The 25,884-nt window shown below is 51.2% G+C and overlaps 1 protein-coding gene across 1 annotated transcript in view; it reads right to left on the reverse strand.

Annotated features, from left to right (window-relative positions):
* Nucleotides 1-11,571: 11,571 nt before the first annotated feature.
* INPP5D (inositol polyphosphate-5-phosphatase D) overlaps nt 11,572-25,884 on the reverse strand; it is a 131,123-nt gene continuing 116,810 nt past the window's right edge. Inside the window, exons 22-27 of the mRNA XM_027118170.1 lie at nt 25,556-25,643; nt 21,707-21,856; nt 20,501-20,597; nt 18,261-18,527; nt 13,764-14,367; nt 11,572-12,780 (exon numbers count right to left, since the gene is read on the reverse strand). Coding sequence (XP_026973971.1) covers nt 12,778-12,780; nt 13,764-14,367; nt 18,261-18,527; nt 20,501-20,597; nt 21,707-21,856; nt 25,556-25,643 — 1,209 coding nt within the window. The 3' untranslated portion in view covers nt 11,572-12,777. The remainder of the gene's footprint in view (nt 12,781-13,763; nt 14,368-18,260; nt 18,528-20,500; nt 20,598-21,706; nt 21,857-25,555; nt 25,644-25,884) is intronic.

Genomic DNA, 25,884 nt, shown 5'->3' on the forward strand with positions numbered 1-25,884 from the left:
TTGGGCGTCTGATGCCAAGATGCGCAGCCAATTAAATGGTAACGAAATGCTTCTGCAATGAACGGAGAGCAAAGGTTTACTTAAATTTAGCATTCTGACTTCATTAAAAATCTTTACCCCGGCACACAGAACACGCTGTGAAAAGGAAATTACAGAATGACATAAAACAACCCCTCTGTCAGCTGGAAATCTATATTTAGAATCATTTCTAAATGTTTCTGCACCACTGGGACTGTGTGAAAGATTTTCCTTTTCATTTTGCTATACTATGACCCAGAACCAAAAAACTAAGATGGCTAGTTTTAATATTTTTTTGTTAACACCATATTGTTTAATGGTGTAATGCCAGTGACGAGAGAAAATGGGTAGAAAAACCTGTTATCCATATGCTGCAGGATGAATAATAACTTCCTGAATGGAAACAAGGAAAGAGCAAAGCCTAAAAATCTATGAAATGTATGAACTACCGTATCGCAGGATGGTGCTCCGTGGGCACAAGGACATAGTCCTGGGCCTCAGAGATGCCGTCCTCATGGGTCTTTTGTGGTAGGACCCCCAGAGCCCTGTCATCTTGAGAAAACCTCACTCAAGGAGCTTCTGGGTACAAATGGTGAGTGTCACTGGATATTAATCATGATTTTCACTTTTCATTTATTACCTTCAAGTGTACTCTCAGGTACATTTTTTACTTTTTTATTTTTTATTTTTTTCGGTACACGGGCCTGTCACTGTTGTGGCCTCTCCCGTTGCGGAGCACAAGCTCCGGACGCGCAGGCTCAGCGGCCATGGCTCACGGGCCCAGCCGCTCCGCGGCATGGGGGATCTTCCCGGACCGGGGCACGAACCCGTGTCCCCTGCATCGGCAGGCTGACTCTCAACCACCGTGCCACCAGGGAAGCCCCTGTTTTTTACTCTTTTTGAAAATGCCAATCAGAGAAAGTAATTGGCCTCAACTAATCAAGGGCAAAGTTAGGATTTGAACCCAGCTCTGGACCCAAATCATCTCCTGACTTTATCTATTATACCCACTTTATCATCTATGATACCCACTTTGTCTATGACACCCACTTTGTCTATTACACCTCTTTGTCTCCTTGGCATATGAATCGTGTGTTCAGCCTTTGGAACAGCATTTCCCTAAATGTGATGCCCTGACCACCAGCATCAGAATGGTCTGGAATGAATGTTGAAATTCAGATTCTTAGGCAACATCTAGACCAAGGGAATCCTTCCTTCTGGTGGGCCTCGGAATCTGCACTCTCACAAGTTCCTTAGGTGACTCTCATGCCTAGTGAACTTTGAGTACCATTATTTCTGAGGCACCCAGAAAAAGCACGAGATACAGTAGCTGCCTCTGGTGCTTTGACAGACCAGCTGGCGAGAGCAGCCCCCATGAAACCAAAGCAACAACTTCCACTTACTTTAGCATCATCTGCAGCAAATTGCCAAATCCCAGCCTGGCTTCCACCTGGAGTTCAGTGTACTTTTGAGCCATCTTGCTTTGTGATCAGGTGGTATTTACTTGAGGAAGCAAATCTTCGTATTAGCACAAGCAAAACATAATTAGAAGAATCTGTTATAAGAACCATTCTGCTTTCCAAGCCAAATATAAATTCCTTTGTAGTAAGTCATGCCAGGAATCCCACTTTGTTAGCTCATGTAATTAAGAATGACTGTCATGCCAATTGCTGTCAATGTCTATTTTTCTTCATTGTTTGGACATGTGCCTCTCCCCTCCCCTCGCCTTCTTTTACTCCTGATGTATGCATAGTTTGAAAGAGTTACCGTGATCTAACTCATTTTTGTAACAAGTTGTGCTGGTTTTTCTCCCTTTGCCCACCCTCCTCCCCATTCTCTGCCCTTCTCAGTGTGTTCCATGTCTGCAGGCTGACCCCTGTGACAGCATCACCACCTGAGCTCCCTTGCACTCTGGCCTCTGGTTGGGTCTGGCCAATGGGAAGAACCAGCACGGAATAAAAAGGCAGGAGAAGAGGGAAGTCAAGGTGTTTTTAACCCATGCCCTTCTTTGTTGTTATTGGTGGGGTTTTTTGTTGTTGTTTGTTCATTTTGTTTTTTGTGACTATAGCTTCTGACAGGGACCCCTCTTCCGGCTCAAGCTCTCACTGCCTTGGGTAACACCACGCCGCTTCAGATCTATGGGTAGTGATGGCTTTCCTGCTGTTGCTAATCCCTGGGTGCCTCAACATCCTTTGCTAGTTGTCTTCGATGCCTGCATCCCTATAATCTCTTCATTAATGTCTCTCTTGAGTGTGCCATAGCCTATACGTTCAGGTGCATCTATTTACGATCATGGGTTATGCACATACAAAGATGCCTAGTCTACCCAAAATACTAGGTTAATTTGCAAATATAATTACTGAATTAAAATTATTCGGTTTATTTTCAAATCTATATATATGAAAAATAGTAAAGAGTGACGACCCACCCTCTTCCACCTTCCTAACGAGGAAAAATTTTGTTGGTTCCATTGAGGAAAGATAGAAATGGACCATGGGGAAAGGAAAAACGTGAGAGTCTAAATTTAACTTGATAAAAAAGGGATTGCATGAACTAGGGCAGAGAGAGGGGAGTGAGGAAGGATGGGTGTAGAGGTGGAGAGGTGGAGAGGGGAAGGAGGGCGAGGGGGAGAGAGGAGAGGACCAGGAAGTGGAGAGGGTAGGGGAGGACGGCACTGAGGATTTTAAAGCAGCTGCCCGAATTGCAGATTTATGAGCCAAATAAGTGTCGTCGCTGTTTCAAGCCATCGAGTTTTGGAGTGGTTCATTATGTGGCAATGGATGACCGCAACGGTCAGACTAAGGTTTCTCAAACTGGCCTTAAGGTGGCCCAGTATCCATCAGTAACAAGGAGATGATATGGAGAGAAGATTTTTTATACTCTTAGCAGCCTGCCGAAAAACCCCTCTTAGGGAGAGTTACATATGTAATATTATGACAATATTATGACAAGCACGGTGTGCCTAGCATGTGGGACATGCTTAATAAATTTATATGCTGGCAGAGCAAATAAGCCAGGTGGGGTGGGGCATGGGGCCCCGGAGAAGTTACTTCAGTAACAATGGCTGTCGAGGGCAGGTTTCTTTGGCTCAGAACCTGGATGAGTGGACAACGCAAGTTTGGATTGGAGCTCGTCTGTTCTATTCAATAGAGAAGGGAGCTGGGAGACAGCTCAGTTGTGTATCTATATGTAAAAAAGAGGAAAACATGTGTCTAAAAGTTAGTAGTGGAATTTTTCAAAGGGAAAACTATCTTCTTGCACCTTGCAAGGTCATGGCTATTGTGAAGTAGTGACCCCCAAATCCTGGCAAGGATGGGCTTTGAATGCAACGGAGAACCATGTGGTTCCATAGGACAAAATAAGAAGGTTGTGGAGAGTTCTGAGCAGAGGGAGGGCCAGTGCAGGGTGCGGGGGCACCCCAGAGAAAGTAGCTCAGAGAGAAATTTCGGGTGGCCAGGTGACTGAAGAATTTTAAGAACAAAGATGTATAATAGTTATTTGTAAATCGTTGTCTGTGACGTGGCAACAAAACACTGCCCCCAAATTTCAGTGAAGTCCATCTTACACGTGGGCTTTCACTCATGGGTGGTGTTTTGCCGAGTGAATGAACTGGGGTAGGGACCAGCAAGGGACAGAAAAGGATCAAAACCCAGAAATATGGAGGTGGAATTGGAGGCCACTGGAAGACACATAGCTCCCTTAGAATCCCCTTCTTTGGTGGTTGTTCTAGAGATTAAAACATATATCTTTTAACACTTCACGGTCTATTTAGAGTTAATATTGTACCACTTCATGTGAAATGTTTAAACCTGGCAATCATATAGCTCCATTTCCCACCCTCCTCTACCTTTAAGCTGCAATTATCATAAGTATTTCATCTATATATTTTATAAACCCTACAATAACATGTTATAATTATTGTTTTACACAGTATATTTTAAAGAAATTAAGAGAAAAGAGTCTTTTATATTTATCCATATATTTAACATTTCCAATGCTTTTCATTCTTTCCTAAAGAACTGAGTTTCTACCTATTATCATATCCCATTAGCCTAAAAAATTCCTTTAGCATTTTTTTGGTTGTAGATCTGATAGCAACAAATTCGCTCAGCTTTCTCTTATGTGCAAATGTCTGTATTTCATGTGCATTCTTGAAGGATATTTTTACTCAACTAGAATTGTGTAGACTTTTTTAAATGTCTATTTCTCTGCTGAGATTTTTCTAACTCTTAATTTATTTCAGGAATATTTTCCTTTATGTCCTTGGGAGTAATTATAATAACTGCTGTGAATATATATATATATATATATATATATATATTTTTTTTTGCAGTATGTGGGCCTCTCACTGTTGTGGCCTCTCCCGTTGCAGAGCACAGGCTCCAGACGCGCAGGCTCAGCGGCCATGGCTCACAGGCCCAGCCGCTCCGTGGCATGTGGGATCTTCCCGGACCGGGGCACAAACCCGTGTCCCCTGCATCGGCAGGCGGACTCTCAACCACTGCGCCACCAGGGAAGCCCTGCTGTAAATTTTTATCTGCTAATTCCAATATCTGGAATGGGGTTGATCTCTATTTCTTTTCTCTAAGAATCTTGCAGATTCTTTTTTTTTTTGCAGATTCTTTTTATATAAAGCAATTTTGGATTATATCCTGGACATGATGAATGATATCGCATCCTGGATATTGTGAACGATAAATTGCAGATCCTCAGAATTCTGTTATGTTCCCCTGAAGAGTGTTGACTGTTTTTTTTTTTAAAAAGAGGTAGTTCATGTGGCTGAACTCAGATTGCAAAACCTCTCTCCCCTGAGATGTAAAGTAGCTTGTCCAAAGTCATGCAGCCAATAGGTAATTAATGTTAGATAACTTATGAGTTAAATGCATCTTTGACAGGGAATATTTACTGCTCTAAGTTACCATTTATGTTTAAAAGTTCAACCCTAAAGCAAATACTCCCTTAGCTTCCACTTGGTTCTTTTTGATGGGAAGACAGTCTGCAGTTGGTGGTAATTACTATCTCTGCTCTTTGCTTGCTACAGACACATACCTTATGAAGCCTCTCCTTCCAGCTGTGGAAACACAGCAGTTCTCCAACCCGAGGGGATGGAGCCTTGACTTGGATCCTCACGTAGATGAAGCAGTGTTAGCATTTCCAGATAAAATTCAGGATGCCCAGTTCAATTTCAATATCAGATAAAACCCCATAAATTTTTAGTGTAACTTATTTGAGATATACTTATTGTAGAAATAAAGACCAATCAAATGAGAAAAGTAAAAGGCTATCTCTTCAGAGCTGGCTATGGCAAGGGGGTCAGCCACCATCACCTGTGTTATGGCAGCAACCCACAGGCAGACAGAGGAGTGGGAAAGCTTTCTGGTGGAAAAAGGGAGGGCTTCGGGTGTGGGGACTGATGGGGGACAGTGGGCCTGGGGAAGCTGGAGGTGGCCAACTACAAGGGAGGTGTGTTACGTGGCTGGCTTAGGGCTCCATAGTTGGCTTCCTCTGGTTGGTCTGAAGTTGGAAATGGGGACAAACATTTGGGAAGCTGTCCGTTAGTAATCAGATTCTGGCTGTTGGGGGCCAGGAGTTGTTGTTTGGCTTCCTGCATTGTCAGCAGACACAGCTGTCTCACTTCCCCCAAGTCTGGCTTACAGCAGGCTGCCTTCCTGGGCTTGGTTTCCGGGCAGGTTGCTGCAGGTCGTGGGTCAGAGATCTGCTTTTATACATGGTCTGACCATTATCTGTGTGTATATTCAGTCTCTCATTGTACTGTTTGGGACATACTTACACTGAATGTCTCTTCAGAGACGTTTTTCTGAGCACTTGGGAATCTCAGCACAGAAGAAAAGTAGGAGAGGCCAGTGCTGGTGGGCTGGCATGGTCCTAGAGCTCTGTCCGGTAGCACTGATCCTATCAGGTGGCAGAAGAGACACATTGGGACCCCACCCGCATCACGCCCGTGTGTGGCTCTTCGGGCCTGAGAGCGCTCTCTGGTCGTCGGAAACGCCTTTGCTGCATAGGCTATATTATCGGCTGAGGAATTAACACCCCCCAGAGGCAGCCCTTAACTGTGGCTCATGAGAGAGGGTGTGTAGGTACCCAGCTCTCTCCTCTTTGGATGGGATAACACAGGCTTGTGTTCCACACTGGCACCCGCAGATTAAGCCCCATTTGGCCACAGTGGCTACCCGCTCTGAGAGCATCCTTTACTGGCTTCCTTCCCTTCCTAGTCTCAATTCCCTACTCCCTCTCTAGTGCTTCTGGGAGTTACTCCCAAATACTTCCCTTGCACTTGAAGCTTTGTCTCAGAGTCTGTTTCTGGGGAATCCAAACTCGTAAGACAGCTAATGGAGATTAGCTGACCCTAAATTGGCCTCCCTGAAAGTTTTGAATGTCAGGTATACCAAGTGAGGGCCAGGACTGTGGACCAAGGAGAGGCAAAAAGCAGCAGACGTGCATCAATCAGGGAGGGGACCCCAGGGCTGACGCTGGGCTCACAAGGGTCTTCTGTACCCTGTCAGGGAGGGGACCCCAGGGCTGACGCTGGGCTCACAAGGGTCTTCTGTACCCTGTCCGCTCAGGGGCTGTTGCTCCCGTTTCCCTGGTGCAGGGCTGTGTGACTCCCTCCCCTCCCATGCATCCTGGTGGCAGACCCCACCCCCTGAGGTGGCCTCCGCATCTTTGTCCCTTGAAATGGAAGGAACCAACTGGCCTGGTGATGCGTCTATAATATTGTTGGGGGCGCGTCCTTCCTCCTAGTTTCCTGCTTTTAGTGGTGGTTGTTAGTGTTCTTATCTCCCAAAAAAACAGTCTCGGGGGAAGCGTGGCATGGCAGGGGGTGATTTGCCCCTTCCCCTCCCCCGAGGGCATTTAGCAGTGTCTGGTGTGGGGGGCGTACTGGCATCTAGCGGGCAGAGGCCGGGGTGCTGCTAACATCCTGCAATGCACAAACAGCCCCCGGCAAAGAGAGATTCGGCCCCAAATGTCAATGGTGCTAAGGCTGAGAGCCTGGCCCCGTGGTGAGCAGCGCTCTTCTCTACTTTTAGCTCCAGAAGGGTTAGCTTCTCCAGGAGTCAACCTGCAAACGGAGGCCTGTCTGTGCCAGGCCTGCTGTGGCTCTGTTCGAGTCCATCCACGGTTGGACAGGACAGATTCCCGGCGACAAATTGGAAAAAAACATAGGAGGACCAGGGAAAAGAGCAAGGAGACTGGTGTTGATGGGGCCTCTGTGGCACTGGGCGCTGGCGCCAAGGCCAGGCTTGGTGGCTTGGGTTCTCCTGTCCCAGGCGTCTTGGGTGCGACTCGCAGAAGTGACCTGGTCAACACCATGCAGCTTGTCAGATCTGGAGCCAGGACCTGGCCTGAGAAGCCAGGAGTGGTGGAGTTCTGAGTGGCTCATAGCAGCTTCTACATCTGTGACCTTTGCAGCATCCAAGGCTGAGACGGAAACGGGAAGAACTATGTGGTTTTGTCAGATGAGCACATTGATCACAACTGGCATTTGCTGAGGGTGGACGTGCAGCCGGGGTTAGTTATCACTAGTAGGTCTTCTCTTCCTCCCAAGGACCCCACGAGGTTGATGTTATTCTTCTCTCCTTTGTACACATGAAGAAAGGAGGCAATGGCAGGCTGAGTACTTAGATAAGTACTTAGTACTTGGGTCGGCAAGTAAAGTGGGTCGTCAGTGGGGCTGCGGGTCCCCCAGAGTCCAAGATCCTCAGCACCACGGCGGCGATCGTTCTAAACACTAAATCATAAAACGTTCTCCCAGCAGCCCCTGGAGGAAATCATTGCGTGGTCTTTTGTCCACACACCCGTTGTCCGCACACGTGGCAATATAACCTCTGGCCTGTGCATTTGCCTCTTCTGGAAGCCGGGGCTATTTCCTTATTCCTCACAGATCCTCAGGGCCTGGCACAGAGACTGGCACACTTTGGCACACCTAGACAGTCCGGTTCCAGAGTCTGTGCTCTCAGCCACTACCTACACTGAACGCTCTTTTAAAATAACTCAAGTGAGACAAACCATTCCTGGGGATAGGCTCAAAATTAGGTACGAATATTCAATTTACATCCTGTGCACTAAAACCCAATTCCACCTAATGCAGAGGATGGCCTCTCCTGGCTGCCCCTCTGCCCACCCCCGCTCCTTCCCAGGGGCCCTGCCAGAGCTGCAGGTCAGTGTGTCGCTGCCTGTCACTCCTCCTGGCATCCGGTGACCCCTCCTCCACCTGCTCTGCTGACCAGGGCTGGGGTGAGGCAGGCGAGGCCCTGGGACGCTAAGTTCCAGGTGAAGCACGTCCAGGCGGGCACCTGAGAGTGAGCGCCTCTCACCTCTTGCGCTGCGTCCCTCACTTGCCCCACCCCACTCTTGACCTTCCTAAACACGTGAACAGCTGCGTGTCCCTGTCTGCTAGCGTCCCTGCAGGGTAAAGCATGGGCTATGAGTCATCTACTTGGTTAGGGAAGTAGGAAGAAGCCGATGGAGGGAGAAACAGACGTGCCGGAGCCGAGTCTCACCGGGTCAGACCAGCCCAGGACTGCGTGGGTCACGGAGCTGCTGTGTGGTGACCGGGACGACTGCCAGCTCGTCCCAGTGGCCAGGTGCCCCGGCCAGCACCGCTGTGGAGTACGGCCGGGTGCCAGCTCAGGGGCTCCCTGCATGTCCCCAGGTCCACTCCCCTTGGTTCAGGTTCTCGGAGTAGCTCGGTCTGTGTAGCTGAAGAGACCCAACTGGTCCCCTTGGCCTCAACTAGTCTCCCTGGCCTCAACTAGCCCATCTGGCCTCAAGGTCTCTTGTCTTCAAGGCTCGCCCTGCCCCTTGGTTCCCGTCCTTCTTTGTCAGTGATACTCTTGCCCACACGGGGGAGGCCTTTACCGACCTCCTTCCAGGACTTCCCTGCAGGCCTGGACCTTTTCCTCCTGCTCTGTGTGGAGAATCCCCACGGGGCCCTCCCACACAGTCTTGTCTCCCAGGAAGAGGGAGGGGACTGAGGTTCAATGAACGCCTGTGACAGGCCAGGCACAGACCCGAGCCCATCAAATCCGTACAACCACACCCTTCCGAAGGCTCCCTTCTCCCCATTCTATAGATGAGGAGACTGAGGCTCAGAAAAGCTAAGTGCCTGGTACAAAATCGTATTTTTAGGAAATGAAAGACAAGATATTTAAACCCCATTCCTTCTGATGCCACAGCCCAAGATATACCAGCCCTCCCCGCCATGGTCCCCCTTGATGAATGTGCTGACCCCAAAGCCCAGCACACGCCATCAGCACGCGGTTGAGAGAAGACCACAAGCTGTGTACACCCGTGTAAAACCACTCCCAGTCCGGCCCAGCGGCTGGGTGCTGGGATCTGAGCGACAAGAGCTGACCAGTGCAGACCACACAGAAGACTGTCCCTGCCCGGACTCTGCCTGCCGGCGTTGTTCCCTGCACAGTGCAGGTTTCCCAAAAAGGACCCTGGTGGGGTGGGGGGTAGAGGGGTGGTGGTGAGGTGTCTGTGGGGCTGAGACCAGACATTTGCATGATAAAGGGTTTCTTTCTGCTAGAGTGAAGGCTTCGAGCTGGGGCTTGCAGAAAGCTTCGAGACCTTCAGATTGCTGGATCTCCATGGAAATTAGTTTGCCAGAGAAAGAAACTATTTTAAGGACGTGCGAAGAGAGAGACCCTGTAGGCTGGGGTAGGGAAGGTAGCTGTGGGAGAGAGCTTTTCTGAATGACTCACTAATTTCCCTCCTATCAGGTGGAAAAAATGGCGTGGAAAAAGAATCACAGCCCAGGAAGGAGGAGCGGCACAGCTGCCCCTGACCCCGGTCCCTGGGCAGACAGCTTGGAGCTGCAGCAGCTGCGCTGGCGGTGGGGATGCTGAACGCGGGCTGCTATTAGGGAAAGGCCATCAGGACAACAACGCCTTTCTGTTGCCCAAAAATCTGCTGTTTTCAACCAGCTTTCATGTCATGCAAAGAAGGAAAAATTTGCTTCTTAAAGAAAAAGTGATTCCAGCAGCTTCTGTAACCTCAGGGACCACGGAATTCACTGTCGGGGTTAGGGGACACTTTTGTGAGGAAATCTTATTAATTCAACTCCTTGGTTAGGGAGCTTGGTGAAGAAAGGTGGAAACAAAATAGAGGTAAATTACTTAGATGACAAAGAGGTGGGGATTTCTGGGTTCCCCTCTCATCCTGCTGTTGGAAGGGGAATTGGGTGTCTGGCAGGCCCAGGATTGGGAGCAAAGCAGACATGGCGGAAAAATCTGGCCCCAAGAGACGGTGGTGGACCAGAGCCCAGGGAGAAACGTGGTCAGGGACCTCGAAGGGTGGGTGCAGGGCTGAGCAGCTGGAAGGACAAGGAGGAAAACGTCTTCAATTTCACAATTGCCAGTGTCCAGTTCCAGGCATCACAGTGGGCCCCGCTGTCCATCCCATTACAGCCCTAGCCTGCTTGGTGCTGACACAGCCGGCGTTGGAGCCTGGGGGAGAGGCGAGGGGGGCGCTGTACCTGCTCAGGCCGCCGGAACTCAGAGCACTGCGGCTCCTGGACTCGCTTCTCCCGGGACCCCTCAGAAATGGTGAGGAGGGCCTGGGTGTCCATTCCAGGTAGGGGTGGGAGTTGCAGGCCCCTCATAGCACGCCAGCACCCCCTGGCAGCGGTGGATCCCCCACGTGCCATGGCCATCAGTGGCCCGGTCCTCAGCTGTGGGGTGGCAGGTGTAGGAAGGGCTGGCCTAAAGGATGTCTGGGTATCTCCAGCTGCCCCTCCACCTCGGCCCTTGGCTTATGGGGTCAGAAGGTGGGTGCCTGGGGACTCGGGTCAAGTTCCACGTAGGGACCAGGAAGTGAGCCTTCGGGGTGAGGGTATCGCACCTGAGTGGATGACGAGCTTCGGTTGCACTGGGATTTCAGCCCCGCCCCTGCCGGCCTCCACGTGCTATCATTGAAGGGCAGGGAATGGTTTGCTCCGTGGCTGCCAAGAACACCACTGTCTCAGGCTCTGCCTGGAGTCCAGGCCTGGTATCTGTGAACAGGAGCAGAGGCCGAGTAGCTTGAGGTGGTGAGGACAGCAGCCCAGACCAAGGCAGCCTAGAAGCAGGGCCAGGCAGCACCCACACTGGCCCTCTGGGCTGGGTGCTGCCCCCTGACCCGTAAGCAGTGCAAGCTGCCCCTGAACGTGGGGGTCTGGAGGCCCACAACCTGGCGATTGTCTACACGTGCTTACTGTCTCTGGAGCTCAGCAATGAACACTTACAAAAGCCAGGAGGAACTTGTGGCTGCAGGACAGCAGGCGGTGGTGGCAATGGGACAATGCTGGTGGAAGTTTGGTGGCTGCAGGATGTGCCTGGAGTCCCACGGAGAGGTGTGATGTCTCCCACTGGTCCTGGTCCACGCCCAACTTCAAACTCTTTCTACCGTGTCCCCTCTGGTCAGGACAATGCTGGCCCATCTCTACCGTGAACCTCGATATCCTCCCCTCCCTGGGCTGCCGCTCTGCAGCGCTGACAGCCTAGAAGCATGTCTGTGGCTGAATGTCAGGAAAAAATGCCACGCAGGTGGGAGGTGAGAAAGGCACAATTTATTGGTCACGCAGACTGACGCACGTGGGGATGTGGGGCGCGCACCCATCCTCCTGAACTCACACGCACTTCTGGATTTGGTTTCCTACATTAATTTCATGATGTCAAAAAGCAACACAAGAACAACCATCACCAATCCTAGTAACCAAGGAAGCAGGGCCAGAAGCCACAGAGTTCGGAAAGAAAAGGCTGCACTGCTTTGAGAGCCGGGAACCAAGAGGCCCGCCCTCACCGGCAGCCAGGTGGGAAAGCTGGCTTTCTGGAGCAACTAACGAACAGCATAGACTCTTCTATTAGCACGATGAGATAAGGCTCGGGGTGTGGCTCGTTCCATGACCTGGCGGTGCCTGCCCACCTGCAGGAGGGCATGGGGGCCCTGGCACGAGCCTGGGCATCGCCAGTCCAGGCTGAAGCCACATCTCTTCACCGGAGAGTAGGAGCTGACATTTTTCCTTCTTCCAGCTAAAGAACTAGGATGACCCAGGGATCCCTGTTCTCCGGGCCGGCTCTGCCGGACCCCGGCAGCTTTAGCTAAAGCAGTTTGCATCACTGAAGCTAGACAAGGCCAGGTTCACTGTACCCTAAATTAACCACTCATTCCTCAGAGCTCCCTAAAGGCCAAGTGCTGTCTCACAACAGGAGGGCACTAGCCTTAATTTTTAATGCTTTGTCCAAACCACTCAGGACATACTGTTTTGAACCGAGGGGTCTGGGAATGTGGTTTTAGTTGGCTAAAGACTCAACTCATAATGTTCATAAAGCACTTAGCACGGTACCTGGCAGGTGCTGAGTGCTCCCTACATGTAGCCATTATTATTATTAATATTATTATTATTATTATTATTTATATCCCTACCCACAAATCAGCGCTTTAGTTCCTTTCTTCAAAATGGCAGCCGGAACAAGGCGCTTGGGTCCCAAGTACCAAGATCAAGCTGGGGGCCCAGGTGTGCGGGTTGTTTGGTGCCCATCAGGTGGGTTTTTCCTTCCAACTTCAGTGCTGGGTGTCAAGTTTCACAGCCAGTGCACCTTGCTGACCACACAGAAGCTAGACCCTCTCCTGAAAAAGACGAAGCCCTGCGTAGGAAGCTGGGTAGGAGGAGCGAACAGGGGTCCTGGGAGAGGGTCCCAGCAGCTTCGTGCTGCTCCTTTGGGCTCCCATCTCGGTGGCAGCTCACCAGGGGCTTCACTGTGGGACAAAAACAGAAGACTGTCAGCTCTGCATTCTCGCCAGGCCAGATTTAACTAAAGGTCCCCATGACCTTGCATGCCCCGGGCTAGAGCAGGCTTAGTGCTAACCTAGCACTGAAGGGGGCCAGCACGCTGTTCTAAGTACTTACACGCATTCTAATATACGTGCATATATATTATATGCATATGGAGTAATATACATATGAAACAATATGCAATGGATGATACATACCTTTTACATATAAGTTGTCACATATAGTAATGATATATAATAAAATTTAATCCTCCCTATAAACCTATGAGGCAGGTTCCACTGATTGCCCCCTTTTTTACAGATGAGTAAACTGAGGCACAGAGCCAGAAAGTGGGACAGCTGGGATTCAAACCCAAGACAGTGTGGCTCTGGAATCTGTTCTTAACCACTGTTAGTTTTGCTCATAAAGAAATCTCATTCTATAGGAAGGAAGGGGACATTGAGTCTGAAGTCCCTAAAATACTGGAAAACTTTTAAGTACTAATGATGATAACGTAACAAAAATGATCTGGGCTCTCGTATCTATGAAGCCTTATTCCTATGGGCCTGACCTACAGGACTCAGCGTTTACCCCCAGGCCCTCCTTTAACCCTTTCAATGTAGTAGCAGGGACTTTGGGGATAGTCTGGGTTCAAATTCTGTCTCTACCTCCTTTCTCATTCTCAGCTCCCAGAACACCGTTTCTCGGAACCCACTCCTGGACCGGGTCATTGTATCACGCACATGCACACGCACACTCACGCACATGGAGGAGAGCCCACGTGCACCCGAGCACACTCCTAGGCATGGTAGTCTGTATCACACACGTGCACACGCATGCACTACCCGTGCATGTGCACCTGAGCGCACTCCTGGCCACGGTGGTGGTTATCACTCAAGTGCTCGCACGCCCACGTGCACCCGTATCACACGCCCGCGCCTGCGCACCCGCTCCGCCCCGAGCGCACCTGCATGGCGGCCCGGCCGGGCGGCGCGTCCTCGAGCCGGTGCTTGGCGAGATGGGGGAGCTCGGCGTTGTCACGGTAGTCACGGCCCCTGGAGTGCTGCAGGTGCAGGACGGCCGGGCTCTTGACCGGGAGGGGTGGCCGCTGCGCCGGGGGCTGCTGGCTGAGTTCTGACCTGGAAGGCTTGATGGGTCTCTTGGCCGGCACCGGGACCTGCGAGCCGGCGGGGGCCTTGGACTTCCCTGGGCTTCCCTTGTCCCCACCTGGTGGGCGGCCCTCGGCGGTGGAGGACGAGCAGGTGAAGGAGCGGAGCCGGGGCGTAGGGCTGAGGAAGGGCGTGGGCGCGGGTGCAGGCTTGCCCGTCCCCTTGCTGCCCTCGGCCTCCTGGGCTTTGGAGAGCAGGATGCTGGGCGACAAGATTCCCGGGTCCGGGCAGGGCGGGGGCTCCTTCCTCAGCATCTTGGGGGATTCCTGCTCCTTCCTGGGAGCCGGCTTAGGGAAAGCACTCACAGACCCGTACAGCGGGTTCTCAAACATCTCGGGCTTGGTCAGCTGCGGGTCCTCCGGAGGCAAAGGTTCCCCCGCGCTCTTCCCCACATCGCCGGGCCTGGAGCGTGGGAAAGAGGATGCACAGGGAAGAAACACACGTGGGGAATGACTGCTCAATGCATTTGGGGTTTCTCTGGGGTGATAAAGAAACTAGATGGCCGTGGTGGCTGCACAGCACTGAGTGTACTCAACGCCACCGAGTCGTTCCCTTGAAACATGCTATGCTTAATTTTATGTGATGTGAATTCCACTGTGACTAAAAAGAAAACTTTTTTTTAAAAGGCAGGAGACTGAACTGTTACTCCTATGTTGATGATCTCATAGGTAACCTCACCTCTTGCCTTGGACATTTTCCACCATAGAAACTGTGCACACCAGAGCATCGGTGAGCAAGGGGGACTTCACTGAAGGGATGAGGGGGGCTTACATGGCACCCCAATCCAAAACCACCTGCTTCATCCTCATCGGAGCAGCCTGCCCTCCACAGCCAGTGCCCCCATCCCTGCTGCTAACAGACCTCCCTTCCTGGCTTCCCCCAAGAATCCCGCAGCCTCTCCTCTACGTCTTCAGCAAATTCTCCTCTGACCCTCAGGGGAACAGAAGCCTTGTGCTTATCGAGGGTCCCAGGTCAAGGAGCTCCATTTAACAGCCGTGTTGGAGCCCCTCAAGTGTGCGACGCTGCCCCAGGTGCAGGAGGCGGCTGTGAACCAGCCGAAATCTGTGCTCAGGGGACCGACATTCCCTATTAACACAGTATTCTTTCCTCTGCGTAAAGTCCTCTCCCCGGAGAGCGCCTGGTGAGTGTGCTTTCCTTCGTGTCCTCACTCAGAGGGAGAAGGAGAAAACGGACAGCATTCATGTTGAAAATCAGAAGCAACCTGGAGATATGCATCAAGAAACAAGCCAGTAGCGAGAAAATATGCCTGTTTGACTTATGGACAGAAAAGGAGCTCCATGCTGTCCCCAAAGTAGGTGAGAGCTTCCTTTGTTGGTCTGTTTCCTGATTTATTACTGCTCTTGCTGGAGGTGATTTCCCGCTGAGCGAATTATGAGAACCAGGAATGGGAACACATTTTACTTTCTGGCCAACTGCATAATTTCCCAGGGGGAGTGTTCTGGGTTCTGCTTTCTGCAAAATAAGGAAGCTCTTGAGAAGAAAATGTGGGTCCCTTGGAAAACGCACTGAACTGTTCAGGCCGTGACGCCTCGTACTGATGGAGCGTGTGCTGAAACACTGCTCAGAAGTTGCCAAACAGCCACGGCTAATGGACTCTTCGGGGAGTGAGCGTGGGCAGGGGACAGAGGCGAGATGTCATCCTTGCACAGGTGCCAGTGAGACAAGATGATGTGGGGTGTCGGGGAGGCTAGCCTCAGGGACATGTAGACTTGGTCTTTTGCTCATTACTCTTTGGAAAGACCTGGAAGCAGTTATATAACCAGAAATGTTGGGGCCTTGAACAAAGACTTTGGAAGTCTGCCCCTCCCCCTTGGGCCAGCCTCTGCACCCCCTCTGGATCCTCAAAGACCTTTGCTATGAGTTAGCACAGGGAGGAAGGGGCAGGAGGATGAAAATGGCACTGACCGGAAGTTTCTGATGAAGAGGCAAGGAGAAAAGAAACATGTGTGGCCTGCCACCTGGAGCCCACGTTCAGTGAGGAGACAGGAGAGGTCTCGCCTCAGAGAATTAGGGACGGGGCCAGGAAGACGACCCCGGGTGCAAGCATTTTGGTGATTGCAAAGCTCGCTGCCCTGGGAAAAGAGCAGGAGATGGGGCAAGTCTTCCCTCGAGGAGGGGGCTTCTGTCACTGTCAGAGAGGGGAAGCCTTGGTGGGGGCGGGGAGACTGGGGAAGACCACTTTTGAAAAGTCTTATCTCCCTGACCAAAGGTGAAAAGAAACCAGCTCCCATAGCAGCCACGGCTGTGGAGTGAGTGAACCCATCCCCAGGGCACAGGGTTGATTCCTGTGCCACAATGATTTCACTCCTCAGATTCCGGAGTCGGCTGTTTTCTAAAGGAGTGAAGTGTCGAGCAGGGTCTGAGAAGAGCCCTCTTTCTAACCATATGACTTCGGTCCAGGGTGACCAGTCGTCCCAGTTTTCCCAGAATTCAGGGGTTTCCTGGGATGAGGGATTCTTAGCGCAAAAAAGGAGACAGTCTTGGGCAAACTGGGACAGCTGGTCCCTTACTTTTTTATGGGGCAGTGATAGGAGGACTGGTGATACCCCCTCTTCCACAGCCTTTTCTCAGGCCCAGTGGGGGGGTCAAGGGCAGCAAAGAGGGTGGCAGGCAGGCGTGGGAGCTGCCAGCTTCTTGCCTCTAATCGTCTCCTTGCTGAGAAGTGAGCTTAGAGCCCAGCCTGGGCCCCTTGCCTACACAGATGTCCCCATTCTGAAGCTGTCACCCGTGAAACCGGAGAAACAGCTCTCCTCCTTGTTCCAAGCTATATGCTCTGTTCCAGTTAGGAGGGTACACAGAGACATTAACTTTGGGAACTTAAAACATTTCACTTAAACGGTCCCCTTGTTCTTTGTAATTGTTTACGGCTCTGTTTCCTGGGGTCGCCAAAGAGGTGACCTTTGCCAGAGAGGTGCCACAGGACCCGCCATACGTGGCTTTTGTCCTCATTTTTCCAGGAGAGGAAACTGAGGCTCCTTCTCCTTCCCCCAGGTTTCTTACGGAAAGACCAGGGTCCACAATATTATCAACAAATTGTGAAAACTGGAGGTACAGAGATAGACAAGGCTGAGCTCGGAGGCAGGCCCTGTCCTGTCCCCGCCGCCTCCTTCCCTCCGTCCCTTCCTCCTTCCATTTGTCCAGTGTTTTTTTTTTTAAGAGAAAAAGCTTAAGAAAGAGAATTGTAAATGGCCCTTCAATCCAGAAGAAACTCCAGCCAGGCCAGGCGCGGGAGGGTTGGAAGTGGAGGGAGATGAGGGGAACAGTGCTTGACAACATGCCGTTCCCTGCCTCTTAGCACACGACGGAAAATGCCATGGGGAACATAGGACCTCAGAGAGGGGAAGACAGGCCCAGAGCCGCGCCCTGAAGTCATTATAAACAGTACAGGCAGCCCCCAAAGGAAGCTGATGCGAACGATATTTTGTTCATCTTCAATCACTGTTAATTAAGGTCTGCACTTTGAGTTTCCATCCGTCACCGTGTGGTTACTAGAAACTTGGGGGGCTCCCGATCCTGCGTTTGCACAAGGCGCGCATGCGTGGGTTTGCTTGCCCAAGGCGCGCATGCGTGGGTTTGCTTGCACAAGGCGCGCATGCGTGGGTTTGCTTGGTTAAGGCGGCGGCTCTGCGAGCTCCTCCCCGGCTCCGGGCCTCCAGGCACGTGATGCCTGGACCAGTTCTCGATGCAGGTCAGTTCTCTCTAACCGCTGGGTTTTCCCCGAAGTTTCATGGCCAAACCCCCTCCCTCTGCAGGCTGGCTGTTCTCCTCCCTTTCGGAATTCCTGGTCCCAGCTGCTGTTTTTTCAGATTGGCCTCAACAGGAGAGACAGGAGGGTTGCGCATGGGAACAGGAACCCTCGTGGTTAAGAAGATAGAGGGGAACTCGGAGCTGGGGAGGGACTCATTCCTACGTGGAAATTCCCACCTCTGCTCTGCAGGGCCCTCCAGGGAGTGGGAGGTTGGCGAGGGTTCACTACTTACAGAAACGTATTTTTCAATGAAGGTCGTTTTTACAGGAGTGTGTTTTTCTCAGGCACTATATTTAAACTTTTTAAATCCTGTTTTTAAAAAACCTTTCAGGTTTACACAAATAGGCTAAGAATCGGAGATTCTACAAGCATTTCTCGAGAGCCTACTGTGTTCTAGGCCCCGGGGATGAGTCAGTGACCAAAGTGGATGCACATCCCTGCTCTCACGCAGCTTCTATTCTAGGGCCAGATTTCCTGGTGGTGAAAACCTAGGGAAGGGAGAGACCTTGATGAAGACGATGCTCACCTTGGCTCCTGCGTTCTGAGGCAGGGGCCCCGTGTTGCTGTCGATGATGAAAACTTCTTGGGTGATAGGGGCGGTTGGGAGGGCGGTGTCGGAGGGCTCTCCCCCCTTCCAGGCCCCAGGGAGGAGTCCTTGAGCGGCTGGTCGTAGCTCCAGGCGGTGGGCTGCTGATCGGGGGATGGGGTCTGCTTCATGTAGTTGAAGGCCCCCACGCCCATGTAGTTGGGGTTGATGATTTCAGTGATGCTGGAGCCACTGCATGGAGGGACCCTGCGGGGGAGACACACACAGGCACACCTCAGGGCTCCTCCAGGTCAGCACCAGCCTGAGGAGAGTGTCCTCTGATGCCCACTCAGGCTCTCCTCAACTCCTTCACTTCTGGGGTGGTGGATTCATTCATTCATTCGTTCATTCATTCATACAACAAGATAGTTACTGAGTGCCTGGTAACACCAGGAACAATAGGAGGAAATATGGTTGTAAATGAGATAGCCACAGTCTCTGTTCTCGTGGAACCAACGTATGATGGGGAGACAAACAAAACAAGCTCCGTGCCTGAGAAACGAGATGTTTATACACTGCTTAAGTCTGACTGACAGTAACAAAAGGAGCAGAGATAGACTAGGTTTGGGACCACCTGGGCATAGGGTGGCCCGTGAGGGCCTCTCTGAGAAGGGAGGGAGGGAAGAAGCAGTAAGTGCAAAGGCCCTGCGGTATGAGGGGTTGACCTGTCCCAGCAACAGTCTGAAGGCCTGTGAGCAAGTGGACAGAATGGAATGAGAGACTGGCGTGGACGGCAGGGCTGAGTGACTATGGGGGTTGTCGGTGGTGGTAGGGTGTTGGTGGTAAATGGAGAGTTCCATCTGGGACAGCCGGCTTGCACGTCTGTGAGGCATCAGGATGGAGACAGCCATGCAGGTGTTTGGAAAGATGAGCATGGAGGTCACAGAGGTCAAGGCTGCAGCCTCGACTGTGGGGGAGTCAGCTAACAGCTGTCGAGGGGCTGGGCAGACCTGGTGAGGTGACCCTGAGACACACACTGTGCTGCCTCTTGGTGACAGGAGTGTCGTCCTTCCTTGTAAGACGGCGCTCTCAGGAGAGCTAACTAGTAAGTAGAGTTCTGCATATATAGGTTGTAACACACGCTCCCCAGCTCCCATCTGGGAGCTCCCCAGGTTGTAACACACGCTCCCCAGCTCCCATCTGCTCAGCCAGCCTGTTTCTGAGCACATCCCGCTCCCATCCATCGAGCCTGCTTCAGAAGTAAGTGTTAATTCTAATGCTGGTCCAATGGAAAATACTTTGTTAACCTACACTGATCCTGATTCTGGAGTCAAGCAGACATTTGAGAGCTGCAGTGCTTTCATCGAGGGGATTGTAGTAGGCGAAAAAGGTTGAAAGGGATAGTTTTATGCCTAGGGCTACCGTCAGAGGCTGGAGGCAGGTGGGAGTTGCTGTGCATGGGGTGGGGGGCTGGGGCAGGCGAGGGCTGGAGGGACAGGTAGTGGGGGCTGAAAGGAGGAGAGGAATAAGCTGGGCTTGGCGGTGGCTTTTGGGATTTCGCTCGGCTACCTGGCACAGCTTTGCACCCTCGGCAGGTAAACTGGCGTGGACACCATGACAAACCTCACTGGCTTGAACTCAAGACCGTATCAGTGAGCTGTGGTGACCCTGCTATTTGGGGACTGCTGTCCCCCTCGTAATCCAGGCTTTGATGTCCAGATTCTGCCCAGCTCAGTCTCTGCCCAAAGCAGCCTGCACGCACTTCCCCACAATGCTTTTCCGCCTTAGTCACAGGGTGGGGCTTTTAGCCCTGGAGCCGTGGCTGCTCATATCCCTGGTCCTCAGGAAATACTGCAGCTGTTCCATGCGCCCACCTCTGGGGCTGCTGCCTCCTGGACTGGGCATCTTCCTAGTAGGATGTACCTTCCTAAGGCAGGGACTCCTCCTAATTTGCCTTGGTTTCTCTAGAACCTGACACCTGGAAGTGCTCAGCCAGTGTTTGTTGAACTGAACGGAACTCTGCAGCACAGAAGAGCCTCCCTGGCCTTGTGGCAGTCACACCAGGGGTTTGTGGTTAGAAGCCTCGGAGCTGGAAGCATGACAGGCTTTTCGTGGCCAGCGCTTTCTTTCCCTCTGGGTCCTTGCTTTCTCTCTGCTCCAGTTCCCCACTCCCAGTCCTGGGTCTGCAAAGCCACGCTAGCTTGCAGTGAAGCCCTGGCAACACCCCCCCCCGCCCCTACCTGTTGGCAGGTTCCCACTGCTTCATGGGGTCCTGGCTGGTGAGGCTCTTCAGAGACTTGGGTACACTGGACTCATCCCGCTCTGTCTTCACAAAGTCTGCAAGAAAAGGGCCAGGAAAGAGCATGTGAGAGCATGCAAGGGCCCAGCTCCCAGGGTTTGGGCCAGGATGGCAGAGAGGTTTCCGCTGGCAAGCAGAAGCTGGAAAGTGAATAATGGCTGCCTGGGGGCAAATTCTGAGACCTTGTGTGAGTTCGGTGATGGATTAGTTATGCCTGCATGCCTCCAGAGGGAGGAGAGTTGTCATGTGTGACCCAGAGTTGTCATTTCATGCAACATTTCCAACTTGTTGGTGTCAGCAAGGGATAAAACAGACAAATATTTCTTGGCAGATCTAAATAAAAGAAACACAAGAGCATTTGGTGCCCAAAGCCAACCTGTTCACGAGCTTAATGGGGAACTGGGATCCCGTCTTCATAGCTGACTCTGGCTATGGTTGCAGGGGTGCCAAGTCCCCCTCAGGTCTACAACCTGCTAGAGAAAGGAGCCCCCAGAGGGCAGAGGAGGAGCCCCATCCAAGGGAGGCAGCACCCATGATGGCCCAGGGCCTTCCCACGAGCAGGGGGTGTCAGACCGTCCCACATCTTGCTGTCTCACTGTTTGTGTGAGAGGCGGGACCCCATCACGTTTACGGATTTGCGTGAGTGAACATGCACTTTCCCCTTGGGCCAGCCACTTACTCGGTGTGTGACCTTCAGCCAGTCACTTAACCCCTCTGTCCCTCAGTTTCCTCATCTACCGAACAAGGGTAGCACCTGGCTCTCAGAGCTATGGTGAGAGATAATGAGACAACGTTTATAAGTTGATCATTTCATAGATCAAGTAGAAAATTAAAGCCCGACGCATTTTAGGCATCGCGATTTGAGTGCTTTTGAGCAAGAAGTAAAGCAAAGAGGAGAAGGAAAAAATGACCTCTTGCCTGTGTGAAAAGGAAGAAAGACTGGGGCCAGGCAAGGGTGATTGTGGCTGTGAGGTGTTGTGGTTCTGTAGGGAAATTCTCGAACCTGCTAAGGGTTGGGCCAGATTGCCTCTGAGATCCCCTCCGATGCTGCATTTCTGTCTGAGGCCATAGCAGAGAGACTATTCCGTTCCTGTCCCCGACCCAGCAGCACTGAAGAGGGAGCAGGGGAGGGGTCGTGCCCACTTACCATAGAGCTTCTCCCTCTTCTTGCCTTGGGAGGTCTGCAGCTTAATCTCCCCCCGGAAGTGACCCATCATCTCTCCGTGGTGGGTGAGAGGCGTGTAGATGGGGAGCTGAGTTTCCGTGGCCTCTAACCGTAGAGCAATGCAGCCCTCGCCTGGGGAGGTGGGGAGACAGTAGTCATGTCAAGGCACCCCCCCCCCCCCAACCCAGCCCTGCCATTTCACCGGAGAAACACCATGCATTTGGCCTGGGGGTTTAGCTCTCCCGCCCAGAGATGATCCTTTGCAACAATGGCCAAGGCAGGGATTATGAAACAAAACTTTCAGAACAACTCCTCAGCAATTTGGGGAAAACATCTCAAACCTTACAGCAAAATGAACTCCACGCAGATCAGTGGATATAAAATAAAGTAAATCATAGAAAATCCGGCAGAAAACCAGAATTAAATACTAATCTGATTGCTGGAAGGAATAACTTTCCAAGGTTTGAAGCAGTGTGAGAAATGACAAAACAACACTGACAGATAGGATAGAAAAGTTTAAAACTTCTGCACAGAGAAAAAACAAAAAGGCAAACAGGACTGAGTGGGAACATTAGTTGCAGCCAGCTTCACACAGAGGGTATTTTATCTGCACTCCTCAAAATGAAATCTCCAGCAGACAAATGGGCAGATAACCCCACAGACATTTTCCACAGAAAGAAGCATAGATGGTTGATTTCAGTACATGGAAACTAGTTCAGTCTGCTGAGCCATCAAAAATGCAAATTAAGGCAGCAGTAAGAGACTCTCCCACAGACATGAAATGAACAAAAGCAGAAGCAAAGGATACCCAGTACCAGCAAGGATCTGGGGAAACCTGTACACGGGGATGTGGCAAGGTCCACAAGGCAAGACAGAGCCTTCACAGCCATCAGCTGGGTGCCGAGCACCAACAACCGCACACATATGTATACCCTTTAGCCAGCAGACACGGGAACTTGCCCTAAAGAGACCACCCAAAAGAATAACAAATGTAGCCAAAGGAAAATAAAGGGTGTCCACAACGAAGAAAAGAGAACCCTCCTCCACTGTTGGTGGGAATGTAAATGGGTGCAGCCGCTAGGGAAAACAGGATGGAGGTTCCTTAAAAAAACTAAAAAGAGTTGCCATGTGATCCAGCAGTCCCACTCCTGGGCATATATCCGGAGAAAACGCTAATTCGAAAAGATACATGCACGCAAATGTTCACAGCAGCACTATTTACAATAGCCAGGACATGGAAGCAACCTAGATGGCCGTGGACAGACGAATGGATAAAGATGTGGTATACGTGCACAGTGGAATACTACTGAGCCATAAAAAAAGAAACAATGCCATTTGCAGCAACAAGGATGGACCTAGAGATTAGCATACTGAGTGAAGTCAGAGACAAATATCATACGATATCACTTATAACTTATATGTGGAATCTAAAAGATGATACAAATGAACTTATTGACGAAACAGCAACAGACTCACATAGAAAACAAACTTATGCTTACCAAAGGGGAAAAGGGGTGGGGGAGGGATAAATTAGGAGTTTGGGATTAGCAGATGTAAACTATTGATACTATATATAAAATGGATAAACAGCAAGGTCCTACTGAATAGCACAGGGAACTATATTCAATATCCTATAATAAACCATAATGGAAAACAATATGAAAAAGAATATATATATATATACACACACACATATAAAACGGAATCACTTTGCTATACATCAGAAACTAACTCATTGTAAATCAACTATACCTCAAAAAAAAATAAAAATGTCCACAAAGAGATCCACCTCAGCATTGTTGATAACACTGACAAAAATAATTTGCAGAGCCTCAGTAGTCGTAGTAAGGAGCACTTTAAAAACCGAGGATATAGTAAATCCGTGGAATATTATGACGCCATTAAAAGCAACCGTCATGAAGGCTGGGTCGGAGGATCATGGGAAATGTGTATCATCTAATACCAGGTGAGGAAAGCAGAACATAAATGGTGTCTCTGTGATAATTATTCCTATAGAAATCTATGTGTGCCTGTGGATGAACACGGGAGTGGAAAAGCAAGATAAAAATGATTGCTGTAGCAAGGAATGAGACTGCTGGATGATTTTTTCCCTAGCTATTAGTATGATATGCTGTTTGTCAGTATGAATACCAAGAGGAGGAGACCAAGGAGAACTCCAGTGTTTGAAAAGAAAATGGAACCGTCAGACCTGTGTTCCCGTTTCCTGCCAGCAAACCTCCCGACACCCTGGCACCCATGTGGATCCTCTCTCTTTGCTCCATCACAGTCCTCGGGCTCTGCCCGCCCCTGCCCTGGTGCAGGGACCCTCTTCCCAGTGCTGCACTGGCAGGGAGTGGAGGGCACGATTCTGGAGCTGGGCTGCCTAGGTTCAAGTCCAAGGTCACAGAGCAGCTTGTCAAACTCACTCAGTGGCTGTGTGACCTTGGACAAGTCACTTCATTTTCCCACCTCTGCAATGAGGGTGGTGACGGAACGTACATCCAGAGCCTGCACCGTGGGTGACAGACACACCTGGGCACCCTTCCTGTCTGTAGCCTCTTTCTGCTTCCCGGCTTCCATTGATCAGCATTAACCCCCCTCAAATTCCTTCCATTGAAAACAAACACCCTCCCTGGATCCAGCTGCACATCCTGGTCTCTCATGCCCTCGGCCTCCCCACCCCCGCTCACTCCCTCGCCGTGCACACGGCTCTCCCAAGCCCACAAGTCCCCAAGTCCCTCTGTCTGCAGGACACTGGGCTTTATTTGGTTGGATCCCTCGGCCACATTTGCTATCACAACCATGTCGTCTTGAACAGCTCTGACCGCGTCCCCGACCCCAGTCTTTGGCGTTCCTCCCACTTCTCTGGCTGAACCGTTTTAGTCTCCTTTGCCTGCTACTCACCACAGCCAGTCCAGTTCAGGAAACGGAAACATTAACCCCAGCAACTCAAACCACAGGTTCAGGGCCATGCTCGACCCTATTCCCCCGATTCCCGTGGTCAAACAATTTCCCTTCTCAGTACCTCTCAATTTTAACCTGTCTCTCCATTTTTTTTTTTTTTTTAACCATCGCTACTTTCATCCTGGCTCCCTCATCTCTCGTGATGATCGCTGCAAACGCATATTCCTAAGACGCAAAGCTGACCATGTTGCCATCTGGCCTGACTCTTCTGCGGCTCCCTTCCGTCCCCAGGATACGATATCTACCCCTAGCCTGTCTTGTATGGGTCTGGCTCCAGACTCTCTTTGCCTACCTGTCCCCTCACTCCACGCTCTAGCTGCGCTGAATGTACCAAGTGCAAGGGCAAACCTGGAGCCACGGACAGGCTGAAGATTTTACAGAAGATGGTGTCTCTCTAGGAGGACCGTTACCGGGGCCACAGGCGTTCTCAAGCCTGCCTGGTCTGGGCACTGAGCAATGCCGGGAAGACCTGGGTTCAAATTAGGACTCAGCCGGTTACAACCTGTGTGACTTGGGCAAGTCACTTCACCTTTCTGAGCCTCAGTTTACTTATCGACTAACTGAGAGAACAGTATCTGCTTCACAAGGTCATGTCAGGATCAATCCAGTAATACATGCAAGCACCTAGCACGGAATCTGACACAGGAAAGGCTCCATAGGTGGGAGGTGTTGTGGCGGCCCGCTGTCAGTCCCAGGAGCCTGATGGGGTCAGAAGGATAGCTTTCCAGTATCTGTCCCTCTGGCAGCACAGGGATGGGGAACAGAGCAGCCGGTGGGCTTTTGTGAAGGAGATACCACTGCTTCCCTTACATCAGAGGCCTCGATCAGCAGGTGTGACACCTGCAGCCCCTGTCCTGGAACCCTTACCGTAGGATTCGTCACTGTCAGAGGACTTAATGCTTATCAGGATGTGCTGGTCCAGCAGGTACTCGGGGTCAGAGATGATGGGCTTCAGCTGCAGAGAGAAGGGCACAGGATTAGCTTGGACAGGTGGGGGACAGGTGGGTGAGGGTTGCCAGCCCAGAGGAGGGGAATGCATGGGAAAAAGGACTGTAGACGTTCTTTTTAAACAAATTCGAATCCCTGATTTTCTTGCCCCTAGAGAGCAGGAAGGAACCCATGTGTCCACCCTGCACAGCAAGGCGGGCTTAACCCCGTCACACTGTGCCCCGGCCCCGGGGAGAGGGCCTGGCTCC

This window comes from Aethalodelphis obliquidens, unplaced genomic scaffold (assembly GCF_003676395.1).
Source record: "Aethalodelphis obliquidens isolate GAN/ISIS:26980383/991018 unplaced genomic scaffold, ASM367639v1 scaffold2, whole genome shotgun sequence".
NCBI lineage: Eukaryota > Metazoa > Chordata > Mammalia > Artiodactyla > Delphinidae > Aethalodelphis > Aethalodelphis obliquidens.